The sequence below is a fragment of the Brassica napus genome, chromosome A3 (genome assembly GCF_020379485.1).
Source record: "Brassica napus cultivar Da-Ae chromosome A3, Da-Ae, whole genome shotgun sequence".
In the NCBI taxonomy this organism is placed as follows: domain Eukaryota; kingdom Viridiplantae; phylum Streptophyta; class Magnoliopsida; order Brassicales; family Brassicaceae; genus Brassica; species Brassica napus.
The window spans coordinates 6,099,955-6,116,352 of record NC_063436.1 but is presented as its reverse complement, the minus strand read 5'-3'; the positions used below and the strand labels follow the sequence as shown (position 1 = coordinate 6,116,352).

Sequence of the window (16,398 nt, the reverse complement as noted above, 5' to 3'; positions counted from 1 at the left end):
CTTTTAATTTTCAAAATGACATTTATATCATAAAAATCTCTAAAGTAAAAAATTGACCTGTTGAACATGTAAAAAATGATGTGTAAGTTTTTTTTTCAAAATAATGATTTAATAAATAAAATAAACAAAAAAATTAAATAAAAATTCAAAAAATTAAAAATCGAACAATTTAATAAAATTCCGAAAACTAAAAAAAATAAATAAAATTTCGGAAAACTAAATAAATATTTAAAATTAAAGAAAAATAAAATAACTAAAAATTCCATAATAAATAAAATAAAATTAAAATACAGAATAACTAAATAAAAATTCATAAATTTCAAAAAAATTATAAAATTTAGAAAATTCAAAAATTAAAATAGTTTTTTAATTATAAGATTTTTTTTAAAAAAATATACCATATCATCGTGAAAATAAAATTTCCAAATATATCACTAGTGACATTGATAGTTTCTCATATAACCATTAACAATGACTATTTTTTGCATATCTCCAATAATTATTTTCGACATCACTGTTGAAAATGGAAACAAACTTTTTTATTCAAACTTTTGAATTTTCAAATTTATTTTAAAATTTATGATTTTTTTTTTTTTAATTTTCTAATATTTAATTTATTTTCTGAATTTTTATTTATTTTATAAGGTTTATTACTTTTCTATTTTTATTTAATTTTCTGGTTTTTATTTAGTTTTTTGTTAGTCTTATTAATTAAATAATTATTTTAAAAAAAACTGACATCATTTTTTTACTTGTTCAAGAGGTCAATTTTTTACTTTGGAAGTTTTTGTGATATAAATGTCATTTTGAAAGTTAAAAGTATTAATGAAAAAATTTCAAAGTTTAAAGTGTTAGTAACTAACATTTTCAAAGTTTTTTTATGCGATTTTCTTATTTATTTATTGATGTATCTAATTTTAAAGTGGTCCTTTTTTTCTTTCTGAACGGTTTATAATTCTAAGATAGTTTTCAATTAATAGTTTTTAGTGTATTAGTTTCTGGTTAAGATCATTAATAAATTTATTTTCTATAGTTTTCATGATACATAAAATCCACACATTCTTAATTAGTAGTTAACATATTTTCATTTTCCCCTTAACGCATCTACTCATTCATTTTTTGTATCTTGATTTTTATAGTTTAACAGTTTTTTGTTTTATTTATAAATCTATTTTGTATAACTGTTATTAATTAAGCTAAACAGTTAAACATTGAAAATCTAAAACCAATTATGAATTTATCATCGGTTTTAAATCAAACTTAGGATATATTCTTTTTTTTTTGTTAGAAAACTTTGATGACAAATTTCTTTTTAAGTTTTTAGTAGACAAAATCTGATATGCTATAGAAAAAAAATTGATGGTGAGCTTATAGGTTATATATGACTTATTAACACTTAAGAAAAAATTTGACGCAGTTTTTTTAGTAAGAATAATAAATGTAAGAGTGATGCAAACTTTAAAAAAGTTATGATTAATTTTAGATATAATCTGCTTTGTTAAAAACAAAAGTTAGCAGTACATAGAATTGTCAAGTACTCGCTAAAGTCCTCGCTAAAAATGGAAGACTAGTTACTGCTACCGAAATTTATAGAAAGTTTAACATATTCAATATAACAAAATACGTTAAAGTCGGTATGGGCCAGCATAATGAATCACCATTTCCAATGTTTAAAGGGTATGGATGAAATATATGCACATAATAAAGTGTAGTTGTTTCTGTAGAAGGGATCGTAAATGAAATACTTCACAAATAGCGGGCTCTCTTATAAAATACAAAAAAGTTCTGAATTGTTTTCATTCAATTGGACCATGTAATTAAGCTAGATCAGAAACTTGAGTTAAAAAAAAATGCCACTTGTCTACCTTCTTATAATATATTTTCATATAAATAAACCTCTTAACGTCCTACTTCTCACCCATCACACACTCCTCTCAAAACAAAGAAACAAAAGAAAAAGAAACATCCCAAGAATATCTTAGAGAATCCAAGAAAAATGGGATCAACGGCGGAGACACAGATAACTCCGGTACAAGTCACCGACGACGAAGCCGCTCTCTTTGCCATGCAGCTAGCCAGCGCCTCCGTTCTTCCCATGGTTTTAAAGTCCGCCTTAGACCTTGATCTTCTCGAGATCATGGCCAAGAACTCTTCTCCGATGTCTCCATCTGAGATTGCTTCTAAACTTCAGACCAAAAACCCCGAAGCTCCGGTCATGCTCGACCGAATCCTCCGTCTTCTCACGTCTTACTCCATCCTCACCTGCTCCAACCGAACCATTCCCGGCGGAGACAGCGTCGAGAGGATTTACGGGCTTGGTCCGGTTTGCAAGTACTTGACCAAGAACGAAGATGGTGTCTCTATAGCTGCTCTTTGTCTTATGAACCAAGACAAGGTTCTCATGGAAAGCTGGTAAGTTTTTTAAGATATTACCAAGACATCTTCATTGGATAGATCTTGTGGCTATATCAAGTTAGAAAAAAAAAGCTTCTTCTTTGATAATTTTGTTTCATAAGCTATGGTTCTTGGTTGATGTGAATCATGTGATGATTAAAATTGAATTGTGCAAAGGTAAAGATGAGAGAGACTCGGCCACAAAGTGTCATAGACAATCAGACAAAATGATGCGTTGACACGTTTTCTATATCTGCTTCCACTAAAAAACTATATAACATTTTTAGTGGTTAAGCGAGCTCTATCGTTGAAATTTTTGTTTGCTAGTACTATACAAAATAATAAGAGGAAAATTAAAAAACACACTCTGTACTCTAGTTGTTTCATAGCTTTAAATATTTTTGTTGTATTCAATGTAGAGGTTTTTTTTTTGCAGAAAACACTCTATTATTATTATTTTATTTTGTGTTTCATTTTCTTGTCAACGTGTTTCATGGTTCTAAATAGAGAAGATGTAATTGTTCTTCCCTTTATTGAGGATCATTTAAGGAAACTATAATAAGAAGAGAACCGGTCTTCCGATTATTTAGCAGCTAGCAAAGGAATATAGAAACATAATTTCAAACCGGCTGGTTCTCTTTGCATACCGGCAGCTCTATCATGATAACCAATTATAATCAACCTCAGGTGGATCAAGTCTGATCAATAGATTATCTGGAGATCAATTTATAAAAAAAATATCCTAACTAGTGATAAATAAAAACGGTTAGATTAAGCTTTGTGTGAATGTGTGTGTTTTCTTAAACTCATACCAACGATACTTGTTTCAGGTACCATTTGAAAGATGCAATTCTTGATGGTGGGATTCCATTCAACAAGGCTTATGGAATGAGCGCTTTTGAGTACCACGGGAAGGATCTAAGGTTCAACACGGTATTCAACAATGGAATGTCTAACCATTCAACCATCACAATGAAGAAGATTCTCGAGACCTATAAGGGTTTTGAGGGTTTGACTTCTTTGGTTGACGTTGGTGGTGGCATTGGTGCTACTCTCAAAATGATCGTCTCTAAGTACCCTGACCTTAAAGGCATCAACTTTGATCTCCCACATGTCATTGAAGAAGCTACTTCTCATCCCGGTATATTACATTTTCCTAACATTTCACAATACTATATATGATTTCATTTACATATGATTAAGAGATTTGATTAATTGTTAAATTTAATACAGGTATTGATCATGTTGGAGGAGATATGTTTGTAAGCGTCCCTAAAGGTGATGCAATTTTCATGAAGGTTAGTTATAACCAAAGCTCCTATACCGAAAACTCTTTTGACATTTACAAGTAATTAATCAAGGAAATTAAATCTCAGAACGTTTTGATTTGTTTCATTGTTGTAACAGTGGATATGCCACGACTGGAGCGATGAACACTGCGTGAAATTCTTGAAGAACTGCTACGAGGCGCTTCCAGAGGATGGAAAAGTGATACTAGCAGAGTGTATACTTCCAGAGACACCAGACTCAAGCCTCTCGACCAAACAAGTAGTCCATGTTGATTGCATTATGTTGGCTCATAACCCTGGAGGCAAAGAACGGACCGAGAAAGAGTTCGAGGCATTAGCTAAAGGATCAGGCTTCAAAGGCATCAATGTTGCCTGCAATGCTTTTGGTGTTTACGTTATTGAGCTGCTCAAAAAGATGTAAAACACACACACACACAATCCATGTAATAATGATATTATATGTAAACATTGCTTTCATGTACGTCTACTTCACCGTCTTTGCTTTAAAACTATGATGTGTAATAATGGTTTATTAAGAGAATGATCAGTGTTCCAAAAAAAAAAAAAAAAAAAAGAGAATGATCTAAAGTTTTCACTTATCTGGTTATTGTCTTATTTGTTTGGAACAAACAACTTATGTAATTAAAGAAACATAAAATACTGAAGCAAGTCAAAAATCTAGTGATGGACAAAAACTGAACCGAACCAGCTTAAACCATCCAAACAAACCCAAGTCGACCCAACCAATTCATAGTACATATTCGAACCACTCAGTTGATGTTCCCAAACAGTTTGGTTGATTTGGTTTAAAACCAAACCGAATTAAAAATGAATATATCCATTTACCTTTAGTATACAATCTCATTAATACTATTAAAACTGAAGGGCCTTTTTTGAGGTGTCCTTAGAGTTTTGAATTATTTACAATCTCATGCCACTGAATTATTTTTAAGCTATGATTTCAATTAAATTTTTTTTTTTGTTTTTTTCATAAATAGCAGATAACCATCTCCTATTTCCATGTAATCTTTTTACAGATTCATGCCAGAAATTATCTTTTAATATTAATTAAACAATATAGAAATTATTATTCACCACCAAATCGTAGGACATTATTTACCTTAAATAAATATACATTGAACCACTTAATTATTGCATCACATTACAGCTGAACAAACAAAGCTAGAATAGTCAATTTTCGTTTATGATTAAAATACTAGGGAAAAATACTACCACCACATTACATTTTTATTTTATTACTAATTATTAATACTATTTATTTGAATTGAGCATGAGAATATTCTCTATCAATACTAAACAATGTATCATGCTTTGCATTTCCCTTAATAAGGCAACAATTAATAATTCCTAACTAACCATGAATACTTCACACGATACAAAAGAAAAAAACTAACTCATCTATGAAGGGGATTTTCATAAAAGAGTCAAGAAAATTCTCATAAACAAGTCAAGATCTATGAAGGGTGATTTTCATAAATGAGTCAAGAAATTCTCTATCATATCATTGAGGTTAGTGTACAACTGCTTTGGATTTATTGGTGGTTTCTTAGGAATAAATAAGGAGATTGATTGCTTATAAAAATAAGGACTATCTTTTCAAGAAAAGGGGGGAACCTGGTTTCTAATTAGCATTTTATTTGCAAGTGCTTGGAATTAATGGAATTGGTTTGGGGTTTTATTTCAAGATTAACCGTTGTCTTCCATGTCTGCTGTGTGTTTATGATTTATTGCAGAAACTCTTATCAACTCTCCACATTGTCATCAGTGCATATTGCATATCCAGTAGACAAGGCTCAGGACAGGGTATACATATGGATTTTAAAAGGTTCAACGTTTCTTTTCCAAGTCAGACGGTCCAAAGTAAGTGCAAAGTCTTATTTTTATTCTGATTTGAGGTTTCATTCTGGTGTAATGTCTTTGTATTTATTTTGGTTCTCTTGTGTTTTTAAAAACTATAGATACACAGGTCTTGGTCTAAATGTATTCAAGGTTATAGCGAGAAAAAAAATAGAAACGCCCATTTTCTTCTCCGTCGTTGCGGTTAGTAAGTCAATTACAAACTCTTTTTTTCTTACAAATTCTTTTTTGTTATGAATACGGTAAACTTTTCAAGGTTTCAACAGATTTCTTAATTGCTTCAGTATGAGTTAGTTTCTTCTCAAATAAAAATTATATTTCATATAATTATTTAAATATATCGAATGTAATCGATTTTTTTGGGATATGTGTAACAGATAATTACCATCTTCTTAATACGATAATAGATAATACATGTAGAAACCATGTTTACAATAATCATCTCATAAATTAAACCCACCAATTTCGGAAGTTGCCTAAAAATCTAACCTGTGGTTATGGAAAATGCAGTAACTTCAGCATATGTGACTTACATAGAAAATCCGGAACATTAACTTTCAGCATATTCGATTAATATATCTTTTAAGCATTTTGGGAATATTTCAAAAGATCTAGGGGCCCAAAATTAATTGACAAATCTACAAAATTGTGTACATCCTAAACTAATTGACTTACTTTATAAATATTCCTGGTCCATCGATTGATTATATTGTTAATCAATATTTGACAAATTTTAACCAAATGTTGATGGGTCAAGTAGGAAAACAAAATTATTAGAGAACATTTCACTGCCCATTACTAATAACATTCTTATTTTATCCAAACCCAAATTATAAAACACATTATAATCAATTTAACCTCATTGAATCAAAAGTTTAATTAGTATAAAATGTAGAAAGATGTTAGTATATATTAGTTAATTAATAATAATGTTCTAAGAAAAAAATTATTTTTTGAAAAAAAGACTGATAATACGGGTGGACATTCGGGTATTCATTTGCGTTTGGTTCATGTCTATTCGGGTTTTGGATATTCTAAGTTAAACATATCAGCCCCAGTCATGTATTTATAAATTTTGGTTCGGATCATTGCGGATTCGGTTTGGGTTTGGATAGCCCGGATAAATTATTTTAAAAAAAATTAAATTCATATATACTTTAAATTTCTCAAAATATAAAAATAAAATAATATATTAAATATAAATTAAAATAATGTATGCCAAAATACATAAACCTAATATATAAATTGGTTTGGCTTGAATATTTGAATAGAATTAATTTATATTTTAAGTATAATTGGTGTTTTGATTATTGATTAGCTATTTTTATAATTATTTTTAATATATATATTTTCAGTTATTTTAGGCAACTTCAAAATATCTTATATACTAAATATTTTTATATATTAAATTTTAGGATAATTAATATATTTAAGTATATAAATCTGATTCAGATATATTCAGATATCCGAAATATTTCAAGTTGAAACGGATTTAGTTCCGATTCTCTAGATACCAAAGTTTTGAACATGTTCGGATATTTAACCAATTTTAGTACTGTTTTGGTACTACTTTTTCTGATCGGATCAGATTCGAGTCAATTTTTCCGATTCCGATTTTTTCCATAGCCCTAACTAATATAATTGTAAATCATATAGTTTAAAAAAAAATATAAAGCTTTAATTTATAGAACTAAAAACTATTAAAATATTTCCAAAGTAGTTTATTATGAGTATAAAATCCCACATTTTAGAAATACCATCTTTAAAATTCATATTTATTTTACGAACATACAAAATTTACACGATTAAATATATGATTGTATTATAAGTATTTTAAACACACATAATGCTATACTCGATCAACCTTTATATTGCTTTCGTATGAAATTATTTAGAAAAAATAACTCCGCGCTTTTAAAGCGCGGATCAAAATCTAGTCTATATTATTAAAGTTGAAGTACACATTGAGATTGTTTGGCAATATAGATAGTAGTTAAAAAAATAGTATTGTTTGGAAACATGGATAATAGTAAGTTAGGAAAAAAAATAATGGGCTTATGCTACTAAAAACTAGAAGTCCATTACATTATATTAAAAAGTAATGGATCTATGTTATTTGATATATAATATATTCAAATCAAATAATAATTTAAAATTGATTTATATCAAAAGTTCTTTCAAATATATATATATATATATATATATATATATATATTCAAAATTTGATTTTTACTAACATATTTTCTAATAACTATTATAAAAATGTTTTCAATATATATAAGAAAAATACAACACAAAGCCCAATTTTAAACACCAACTTAAATTATGGTTTTTATATTTCACATTAAATTTTAAAATATAATATATGTAATTATTTATATGATTGTACGTATAAAATATTATTAATTATAAGAAAACTTATTTGATGGTACATATAAAATACGATTATTTATATGATAACACATATTTTGTAAACTATGATGACACATATAGGATATATATATAATAGTGATTAGGGGTGGGCGTTTGGGTTCATTTTTGGGTCTTTTTGGGATTTCGTGTTCAGTTCAGATCTTTGAGGATTTGGTTCGGATTTGGATAACCATTTTAAATAGGTTTGGTTTAAATATTTGGATAGAGAATTAATAATCATTTAAGTATTTTTGGAGTTTTGAGTATATCTTAACTATTTAAGATATTTATGTTTGATTATTTGTATATATTTTCAAGCATTTAAGCGAACTTAAAAATTTACATCATATATATAATTATTTAAGCGAACTAAGAAGTTTACATCATATTTTCAAGCATTTAAGCGAACTTAAAAGTTTACATCATATATTTAAGTATTTACGTTTGATTATTTGTATATATTTACATCATATATATTCTGGATGTTTTTATATATATAAAATCTAAAAATAATTAATATATATAAGTATATAAATTTATTTTGGATACCCAAAATACTTCGGTTCGGATCGGATTAGATTTTAATTCTTCAAATACCAAAATTTTGAATAATTCGGATATTTAATCAATTCCGGTTCAGATTTAGTACTACTTATTCGGATTGTGATCGGTTCAATTCTTCGAATTCGAGTTTTTTGACCAACCCTAAATAGTGACATAAAAATTAAATATCAACATATTTTTTTTTAAAATACATCCGCACGGGCGTGCGGGTCAAAATCTAGTAAATTTTTAATTTAATGACCAGGGTGACTTTGTTTTATGTTTTGTAAATTGGATTTTAATTTGTAATTACACTTGAACCAAATTAAAACCAGCATGTATTAAATCAAACTCAACATAAACCGAAACAACGAACCTAAACTAAACTGAACCAAACTCAAAATCGAATTGAAATGCCCACCCCTATGGATAGACATAAACTGATGCAATTAGTCAACATTCAAACACAATCCACGTGGACTATTCCTTAACCGACCAAACCCATTTCACGGAATCTTCTTCACAAACTCAAGACTTGTCAAACTTCTCTTACTCTTTCTAGACCTCTCTAGCTTTCCTGCTCGTTCCCAACTATATATATACTTTAATCTACCGTTTCCTTCTCGCCAAGAAACAAACATTTCCAATCTCTAAAAAGCTAGAAGAACCTCGATCAAGACAGCAAAACACAATTCAAGAACGATGATGTCGATCTTTAGCCCTTTCGAAGCTCTTTACGCTGAATCAAACGGCTTCAAGATGAAACTCCCAGGTGGCCAGAAACAGAGCTCTGGTGATAGTCAGTCGCCAGCGGCGGAGCAGCAGAAGAGCTACGGGAGGATTCCGATAACATCAGACGACGAAAAGAATAAGAAGGAGGAGAAGAAGATCCAACCGATGAGGATAGCTCCAGAGCTAGACGGTGTTCATTGTTTTGAAACAATACTTCCTTTTTGATAATTTTCTATTTTTTATTGATTACTTGTAAGCAAATTTATTTCCTTTTGTATAAAGATTGATCAAAACTAATATTGAATGATCTAAATCTTGGATTATTTATTTTCGATCTATGAAGAAGTAGTTTGACTTTGACTTCTTGTAGTAGTAGTTGCTGTTCCTTGGGGCTCACGTTTTCTTCCACCAAACCTTTTCCCAAACCCTAGAAGAACCGCAGGAGGAACAAAACCCCCACCACTCAATGCGCAAGCAACCGCAACAGCTCCACCTATAAACAACAGCTTCTTCAAATTCTCAGCTCCATTTCCTCGGTCCAACGTAACTGGAGCTTCAGCTTCAGACGTTGCACCGTTGCTGAGCGAAACGAGATGTTCTGATGTGATCTTGGTGTTGATCTGCGCCATGAAAGCTGGCCGAGAAAGCTTGAACCCTCCTTCTCTTGAGAGTCTTTGCTCTTGGTAAGCACGTAGACCAGGTTCCATCTTCTTCACTGCTCCCCACATCCCTCGTTTGACTCCAAGCTTTGCGATCTCTCTTGGTATCCCCATGTCTTCGTGGTGAAACAAAAGCACTTCGCAGGCACTTGTTGCTCCATCGTCACTTCTTGATTCCACTGCATAAAGCGATATATAAGTTATAACATCATTTTGTTATGTTGTTTCGATCCTTGGATGATTACAAAGTGAATTTTTACCTGGTCGAATGCACCAACTTGAGTAGAACAAGTCTACACGTTTTTGTTTGTTGTTACGTGTTATACAAGGAACATACACTCCCTGAAGCAAAAAAACGAGAGATGGTCATTAGTGTGTTATTTAAAACAACTGCTTCACTTATATTCTCTATGCTCTCCATACCTTTGTTACACAGTAATAAGATTTGCCACAGTTCCATATCCTCCGACCAATCACATACTCTCTATCACTACAGAAAAACGGGAACTGCGACATATCAAAAGAACAAAGTCAACACACAAAGTGAGAAAGTAAATCAAGAACTGATCAACCAGAGAGACTAACTAACCTTGCGTATCCATCTAACAATCATGGTCCCAGTACTTGTACACTCTTCAACAGTAGTGGAACTAGAGAGCATTGTATCCCAAGTTGGTCTAAACTCATCATCCCAGAAGAAATCTCTTACAACCTCAGGAGTTGCATCTTCAAAAACAGTTCTGCTTCTATACTCAGTAGGACCATTCTAAAACACACAAGACAAAACTATGAGAAAAAAACTCATCCACCCTCTCTATGACAAAACCAAAAGAACAAGTGTTGTGTTACCTTAGGTTCTCTTAACCAAGCTTGATATCTCATACCAGGAATAAACTGATCCATCATCTGAATCCAAGGAAGACCACCATCTTTCCTCTCAACCAGTTGCACAAGATTCCTCAAATCTAACTCTGTTACAGTATTAGGCAACCTCTCCTCTGTTTTCTTCCCTCTACACAAAAAAAAAAAATTTAACTAAAACAACCAAAAAAAAAAGAAAAACTCCTTTTCATAAGTCAACCCCTAAACTAAAGCTTACCCATCAAGTACATGTACTTGTTCAGAAGAAGAAACAGGAGAAATTGTTTTCTGTTGTCTTAAAGCCATATTCCACGTGCCACAAACAAGAGTTTTGAAGCAAGGAGCTGAACCAAAACCCTTTAACGGAGAAGGAGATGATGGCGAAGACAACTCGAAAGATCTAGGAGCGGAGCATTGTGACTGGACTTTCTCTTCACTAGGAGAAGAAACCCATCTGGGTCTCCATGCCCATCCTATGAGCAACCCAACAACGAAAGCCAGCCATCCTAAGATGAGTCCTAAGATGATGGTCATGAGCAAAGCCATAGTCTTTAAGAAAGAGTGGGTATCTTTTGAATAAAAGCGAAGTTTGTTGGATAAATATAAAAAGAAATGAGGAGGGAGAGGAAGACGACAGAGAAAGTGATACGCGTGGGGTGAGAAGAAGTGGAAGAAACTTGTGGTTAAGGTGTTTTAGTTGATATTATAGAGATGGAGTTTCTTCTTTAAGCTATACAAATCATTGAAAGAGGTTGGAAGGGCATTGCTTTTTAGAGGAGAATGGTGGGCGGAACAGTGTGAAACTACGACCACCGTCCACCTCCGACCAAATCTGTAGTTCCTAAACTTCTTCTTTTTAGGGTTTATTTTTCTTTCCTCATTTAAATCGTGGGGTTTTTATTAGCATTATTTATTAGTTTAGATCTGGGCATTCGAGATTTTGGATAGAGTTTAAATTTGTAAGTCTGATTTGGACCGGTTTGGTTCTATCATTGTGGGGGGTGGTAGCTCAGCGATTGGACCGGTGCTCTAAATTGTTATGGACACTTTGACTTCATTATAAAATGGTCACTGAAATGATTATGAATTAAAAAACAAAAATTTGTATTCAAATGACTTTTACATGTATATGGAAATACAAATGTGTTATACACAAGATTGCAATAATAACATCAAAGACAAACTCTACACAAACTTCAACTTGAATAATACGTAAAACACTGTTGTATATGAATTTTCTTTTTCTAGCTATCTGATTTGTCACATAAAAAAATTATATATGTATTTGCTAAAGATTTGAATTTTAGAGAACAATAAGGAAAAAATAAATAAAAGAGGCGTGGTAAAAAAAAAGGAGGTAGGTGGAAGAACTAACCTTCTCTCAATCTATACACTTTTGAATAGAGATGGTTTTTACTTGAGTAAAAAATAATTCACTTTCTCCTCGGCTTCATAGACGAACCGGTAATCCAAAATTCTGAAAAGTTCTGATTTCGCCTCGTAAACCACCGGTCACGATCACCATAGACCAAGCAGAAGCATTCGGTTTTGCGTTAACCGGTCCATTAGACAAGTCCACGCTCACACTAGGACTAGTTCGTGCTCGGTTCTTTGCAGCCAGCAAAAGTTTTTCATCGGGCCATGTCGCTGACATTCTATCGCAGAAGTATTGGTTTGTGGCGCTCGAAATGATACCGTTGGTGACGGCTGTGTTGTTGACTGGATCGTTAACAGGTGTTGGCGGGTTATTGGCTGTGGAAGGCGATTGGTCGGGGCTGTTGTTGTTGTTACTGATCTTGCCAGGCCAAGGTGCAGCCACTGAGACGTCTCGACAGTAAAAGTGTTCGTACGAGTTTGTGACGGTTACACGTTTGCTTCTACCAGCTCGAGTCTCTGAGTCGTAGTTCCATACATACACATTAGAGTCTTCGCTCGCTGAGACTAAGAGTTTTCCGTTTGATGTAAGTGAGGCTGAGATTTGGCTATTCGTGTTGCGGAATCCTGCAAGACCAAACGGAGAAACACAAGAACGTTGAGCTTATTCACTTTCGAGATAATGTGCAAGAGAACATCATCAATCTTGCTTACCTTTAAACTTGTGAACAAGGTCAACACCGTCAACCACACGCGCACGTGAATCTGCAGATGTGACAAGCACTTCCGATGAACTTCCCGCCACAAACTGGCTCATGTGCATTCAACGTTAGTAATAATAATAGAATCAAAAGAACAGAACATAACAGTGTTAGCTTGTTGCTTTAGCTTTTACCTGAAAACCAGTGATTTTCTTGTGATTGGATTTCTTTTTCTTGTTCTTCAAATTGATTTCCTTTCTCTGCTGCAGTCTGTTATCTAGAAACCCACAAAAAAATAAGTTCGAAGGACGAGACAGATAAACTATTTAGACTTCAAAGGACGAGATAAGTAAGGTTAATGAGTTTATATACCACTTGTGTTGTATAAGCAGCAAGTCCCCTTGTATGAACCAACCAAAGCACCCTTTACAAACCAAGAGAGCTTCATTGGTACTGTGCAATTTAATTTTACCCGAACTCACTTTGTTACATAGGAAAAAAAAACTTAATGGTGTACCTGACCATCCGGTGTGTAGCAAGCAGCTGTTACCATCTCATGAAGATCCTTCCAATCAACAACTTGATGATCAGGAATGCTCCATATTCGAACTTTTGCATCCAATGATCCACTGATGAAGTAATTGTCGTCCACGGGATTAAACTGGATGCACGTCACTGTGCCCACGAAACAAAAGAGGTAGATGAGCGAAAATCTAATGTTACTTAGCCGACATGTATAGATTGTTATATCTTCTTCATGTGTAGCAGGGATATGGAAGAGGCTTGGGACTAAAGTTTCTTTAAACAAATATATATTGACATATGAATTTTTTCCAGAATGAGAGTTAAAAATCAAGCAGCTTATTTATTCTCCTTTCAATGTATGCTTAGTTTCCTAGAGACTAGCAAAAGTAAATCACTATCACTGACAGGGAACAAGAGAGTATATACACTCACCGTAGTCACTATGCGAGAAGACTTTCAAACATGCCTTGCTAGATAAATCCCATAGACGAACTGTCTTATCCATCGAAGAGGAAAGCAAGTGCTGGAAACAAAAACAAGTGGAAGTGCATCTGATTAAAGAATAGCTGATTCTCACATAACAATCCAGAAGGCCTACACTTAGTACTAACAAAAAGGTTGGGAATAGCAAAATAAGATGCACAGGAGTAGTACCAACCTGAGATTTCGACCAGGCAAGGTCAAGCACATCATCCGAATGCCCTACAAACGAGCACACAGGCATCTCTGAAAGACCAAAGACTGTTTCTGGAACCAGAACATTGTCCAAGCTCACTGATTTTCTGCTAAAAGATGTTCTCCCTCTTCTCATTGGAGACACTGAAGCTGGTTCTGGAGACCCATTTGCCAACACCGACAAATTTACACCTCCATCGTCTTGTTTATCCACCAACAAGAGCTCCCCCTTCCTTTCTGATTCAACAACCTCCCAAATCTGAATAACACAATCCTCACCAGCACTAGCAAGATACCTCCCATCCAAACTAAACCTAATACTCCATATCGACCCTTTATGAGCTTCAATCTCCTGGCTCTTGAAAAGCGCCGTGAGCTCTTTACACGACTTCCCATACTGCCTAACCTTAACTCTCTCCGGGTCCTGAAATGTCACGTCTCGGCTATCATCAGTCGCAGAGCTAAGCCTCTGCCCTCCTCTCTCCGACGGCGAATCCCTCTCATCAGTGCTTCTTCTCTCTTTATACCCTGTCACGCTACTAGCAACGCTCTTTATACTCTTGAACCAACTCCCTTTCCGTCTATGCTTAGTTCCACTTACGCTGGTACTCAAATCCACAGAGTCTTTACAAACGTCTTCAACGCTTTGCCTCCTCATCAGCTCTAGAACAATGGGTGATGTCCCAGCACACATCTCAAACTCCTCCAGAGTCAGTTGCCGATCAGTACCTACCTCCTTCAGCTTCTCCAACACTCCATCTTCTCTGACTTCGTTCACCACAAACTCTCTGCCGTTATCTAGATTCTTAATCGTGCACATTTGCTCCTCAAGTACAACATCTATTGGATCTTTGCTTATGAAATCAAGAACCACATTGTTATCATTGAGAGAACAACGAAGCTTACTATTATCGACTACTACGTCTGATCTCAGCGAAGAGACGCATCTACCGTTGTGACTCGATCTAGCGAAATGAGAGCTGCGGATACCTTTTCTACGGCGGAGACGGCTCGCCGGAGCGAGATCCGGCTCGTTGCTGAGTCCCAACCCGCGTAGGAGCCTGATTCGTCTCTCGGATACGGACTCAGGCTCGGATTTCCACAGATCGAATCCGGAGGGGAGGGGAAACGGATTCGGATCGTGGATCGCGCTGGGGTCGGAGTCGTAGTCGGAGTTGGAAGTGGAGCAGGAGCAGGAAGAGAGAACGCGGTCGAGAGACTCGAAGAAACATTCGTCTTCTTCTTCTTCTTCGTCGTTGTGAGCTACGAATCTAGCGACGTCGTTTCGTCCCGTCATCATCATTACCTTCATCATGGTTGTTAGCTGGCTACATCAGGGGGCAGAGGAAGATTATGCCTTCCTTCCTCCGTCTCTCCCCCTCGCTCGATACGTTGACTTTTTCTAGGAGTTAGCCAGGGTTCGCGAGAATCTAAACGACGTCGGGTTATGGGATGGTTGGTTGAGTAGAGAGTCAGATCGGAGAGTAATGGTTTCTTTTTTTTTTGGGAGGGAGGAGAGAGAAAAACAGTTTGGTGTTTATTGTCCTGCCAGAGAGAGAGAGAGAGAGAGAGAGAGCACCGCAGCGATTTTAATTAAATTCGATGTTTCCTTTTTCTTTTCATTTAATTTCGTTTTTACCATTCAATTAATAAATTATATTTACTAGTAATTCTTAAAATTTAATTATTGCTTAAAGAAACCAAAAATTCAAAATAAAATAGTGACACGGATATACATAAAAATAGGGATATAAATTGATTCATTTTATTCAAAATCAAATGACTAGAAAGTTAATTTTATGTATATAATATGCTTTATTAGTCTTTATTATTGCAGAAATCGTGCCTAGAAACTATAATGGAAAGCAAAAAACTATAATGGAAAGCATATGCACATGCAGATGGACAGTACTAGTGTTTTATTTTTATGGTTATAGATAATTAATATAACTATATTTGTTCAGATGAAGAGCGAGGAGAATGATATATCAAATCTTACCAATTTTTTTGGCAAATGATTAAGACTAATATGACTGATACCTTAATAAATTCGTGAAATGACTTCAAAACTTTTATATAAAAGAGAGACGATCTGAAAATTAAAATCATAACCATTAAAATTAACAGCAAATAAATAAATGTAACTGTCGCTAGTATTTTTTAGATATTGAGAAACAACATAATTTTCTTTAAGTTACATTTCAAAATTTTGGGATAGTTACTTAGAAAAATATATGACAACTACGAGTAACAAGATTTTTTTTTTGTTAATCTACTTAAATGTCAGTTGGATATACAACAATATTATAAATTTTTAACACATTGTTAATGCACGTTCATATCATATAGATACAA

General features: G+C 33.4%; 4 protein-coding genes across 4 annotated transcripts; 2 read left to right on the top strand and 2 right to left on the bottom strand.

Annotated features, from left to right (window-relative positions):
- The first annotated feature begins 1,788 nt into the window (after window positions 1-1,788).
- LOC106437143 (flavone 3'-O-methyltransferase 1) lies at window positions 1,789-4,282 on the top strand. The gene is made up of 4 exons (XM_013878070.3): window positions 1,789-2,412; window positions 3,225-3,535; window positions 3,628-3,692; window positions 3,802-4,282. Exons 1-4 carry the CDS (start codon window positions 1,997-1,999, stop codon window positions 4,102-4,104), a joined length of 1,095 nt encoding a protein of 364 aa, XP_013733524.1. The 5' UTR covers window positions 1,789-1,996; the 3' UTR covers window positions 4,105-4,282.
- Window positions 4,283-9,116: 4,834 nt separating this feature from the next.
- LOC106437162 lies at window positions 9,117-9,561 on the top strand. Its single transcript, XM_013878084.3, has one exon. It carries the CDS (start codon window positions 9,219-9,221, stop codon window positions 9,471-9,473), a length of 255 nt encoding a protein of 84 aa, XP_013733538.1. The 5' UTR covers window positions 9,117-9,218; the 3' UTR covers window positions 9,474-9,561.
- On the bottom strand, window positions 9,502-11,623 carry LOC106437152. Its single transcript, XM_013878075.3, has 6 exons — window positions 11,007-11,623; window positions 10,757-10,919; window positions 10,497-10,673; window positions 10,331-10,414; window positions 10,168-10,249; window positions 9,502-10,086 (listed from the first exon to the last, which is right to left on the bottom strand). Exons 1-6 carry the CDS (start codon window positions 11,312-11,314, stop codon window positions 9,584-9,586), a joined length of 1,317 nt encoding a protein of 438 aa, XP_013733529.1. The 5' UTR covers window positions 11,315-11,623; the 3' UTR covers window positions 9,502-9,583.
- A 232-nt stretch (window positions 11,624-11,855) lies between these two features.
- Window positions 11,856-15,615, bottom strand: LOC106437171 (WD repeat-containing protein 44-like). The gene is made up of 7 exons (XM_013878093.3): window positions 14,027-15,615; window positions 13,801-13,891; window positions 13,361-13,518; window positions 13,216-13,267; window positions 13,038-13,120; window positions 12,857-12,950; window positions 11,856-12,769 (listed from the first exon to the last, which is right to left on the bottom strand). The coding sequence occupies exons 1-7, from the start codon at window positions 15,356-15,358 to the stop codon at window positions 12,219-12,221; spliced, it is 2,361 nt and encodes a 786-aa protein (XP_013733547.1). The 5' UTR covers window positions 15,359-15,615; the 3' UTR covers window positions 11,856-12,218.
- Window positions 15,616-16,398: the final 783 nt, after the last annotated feature.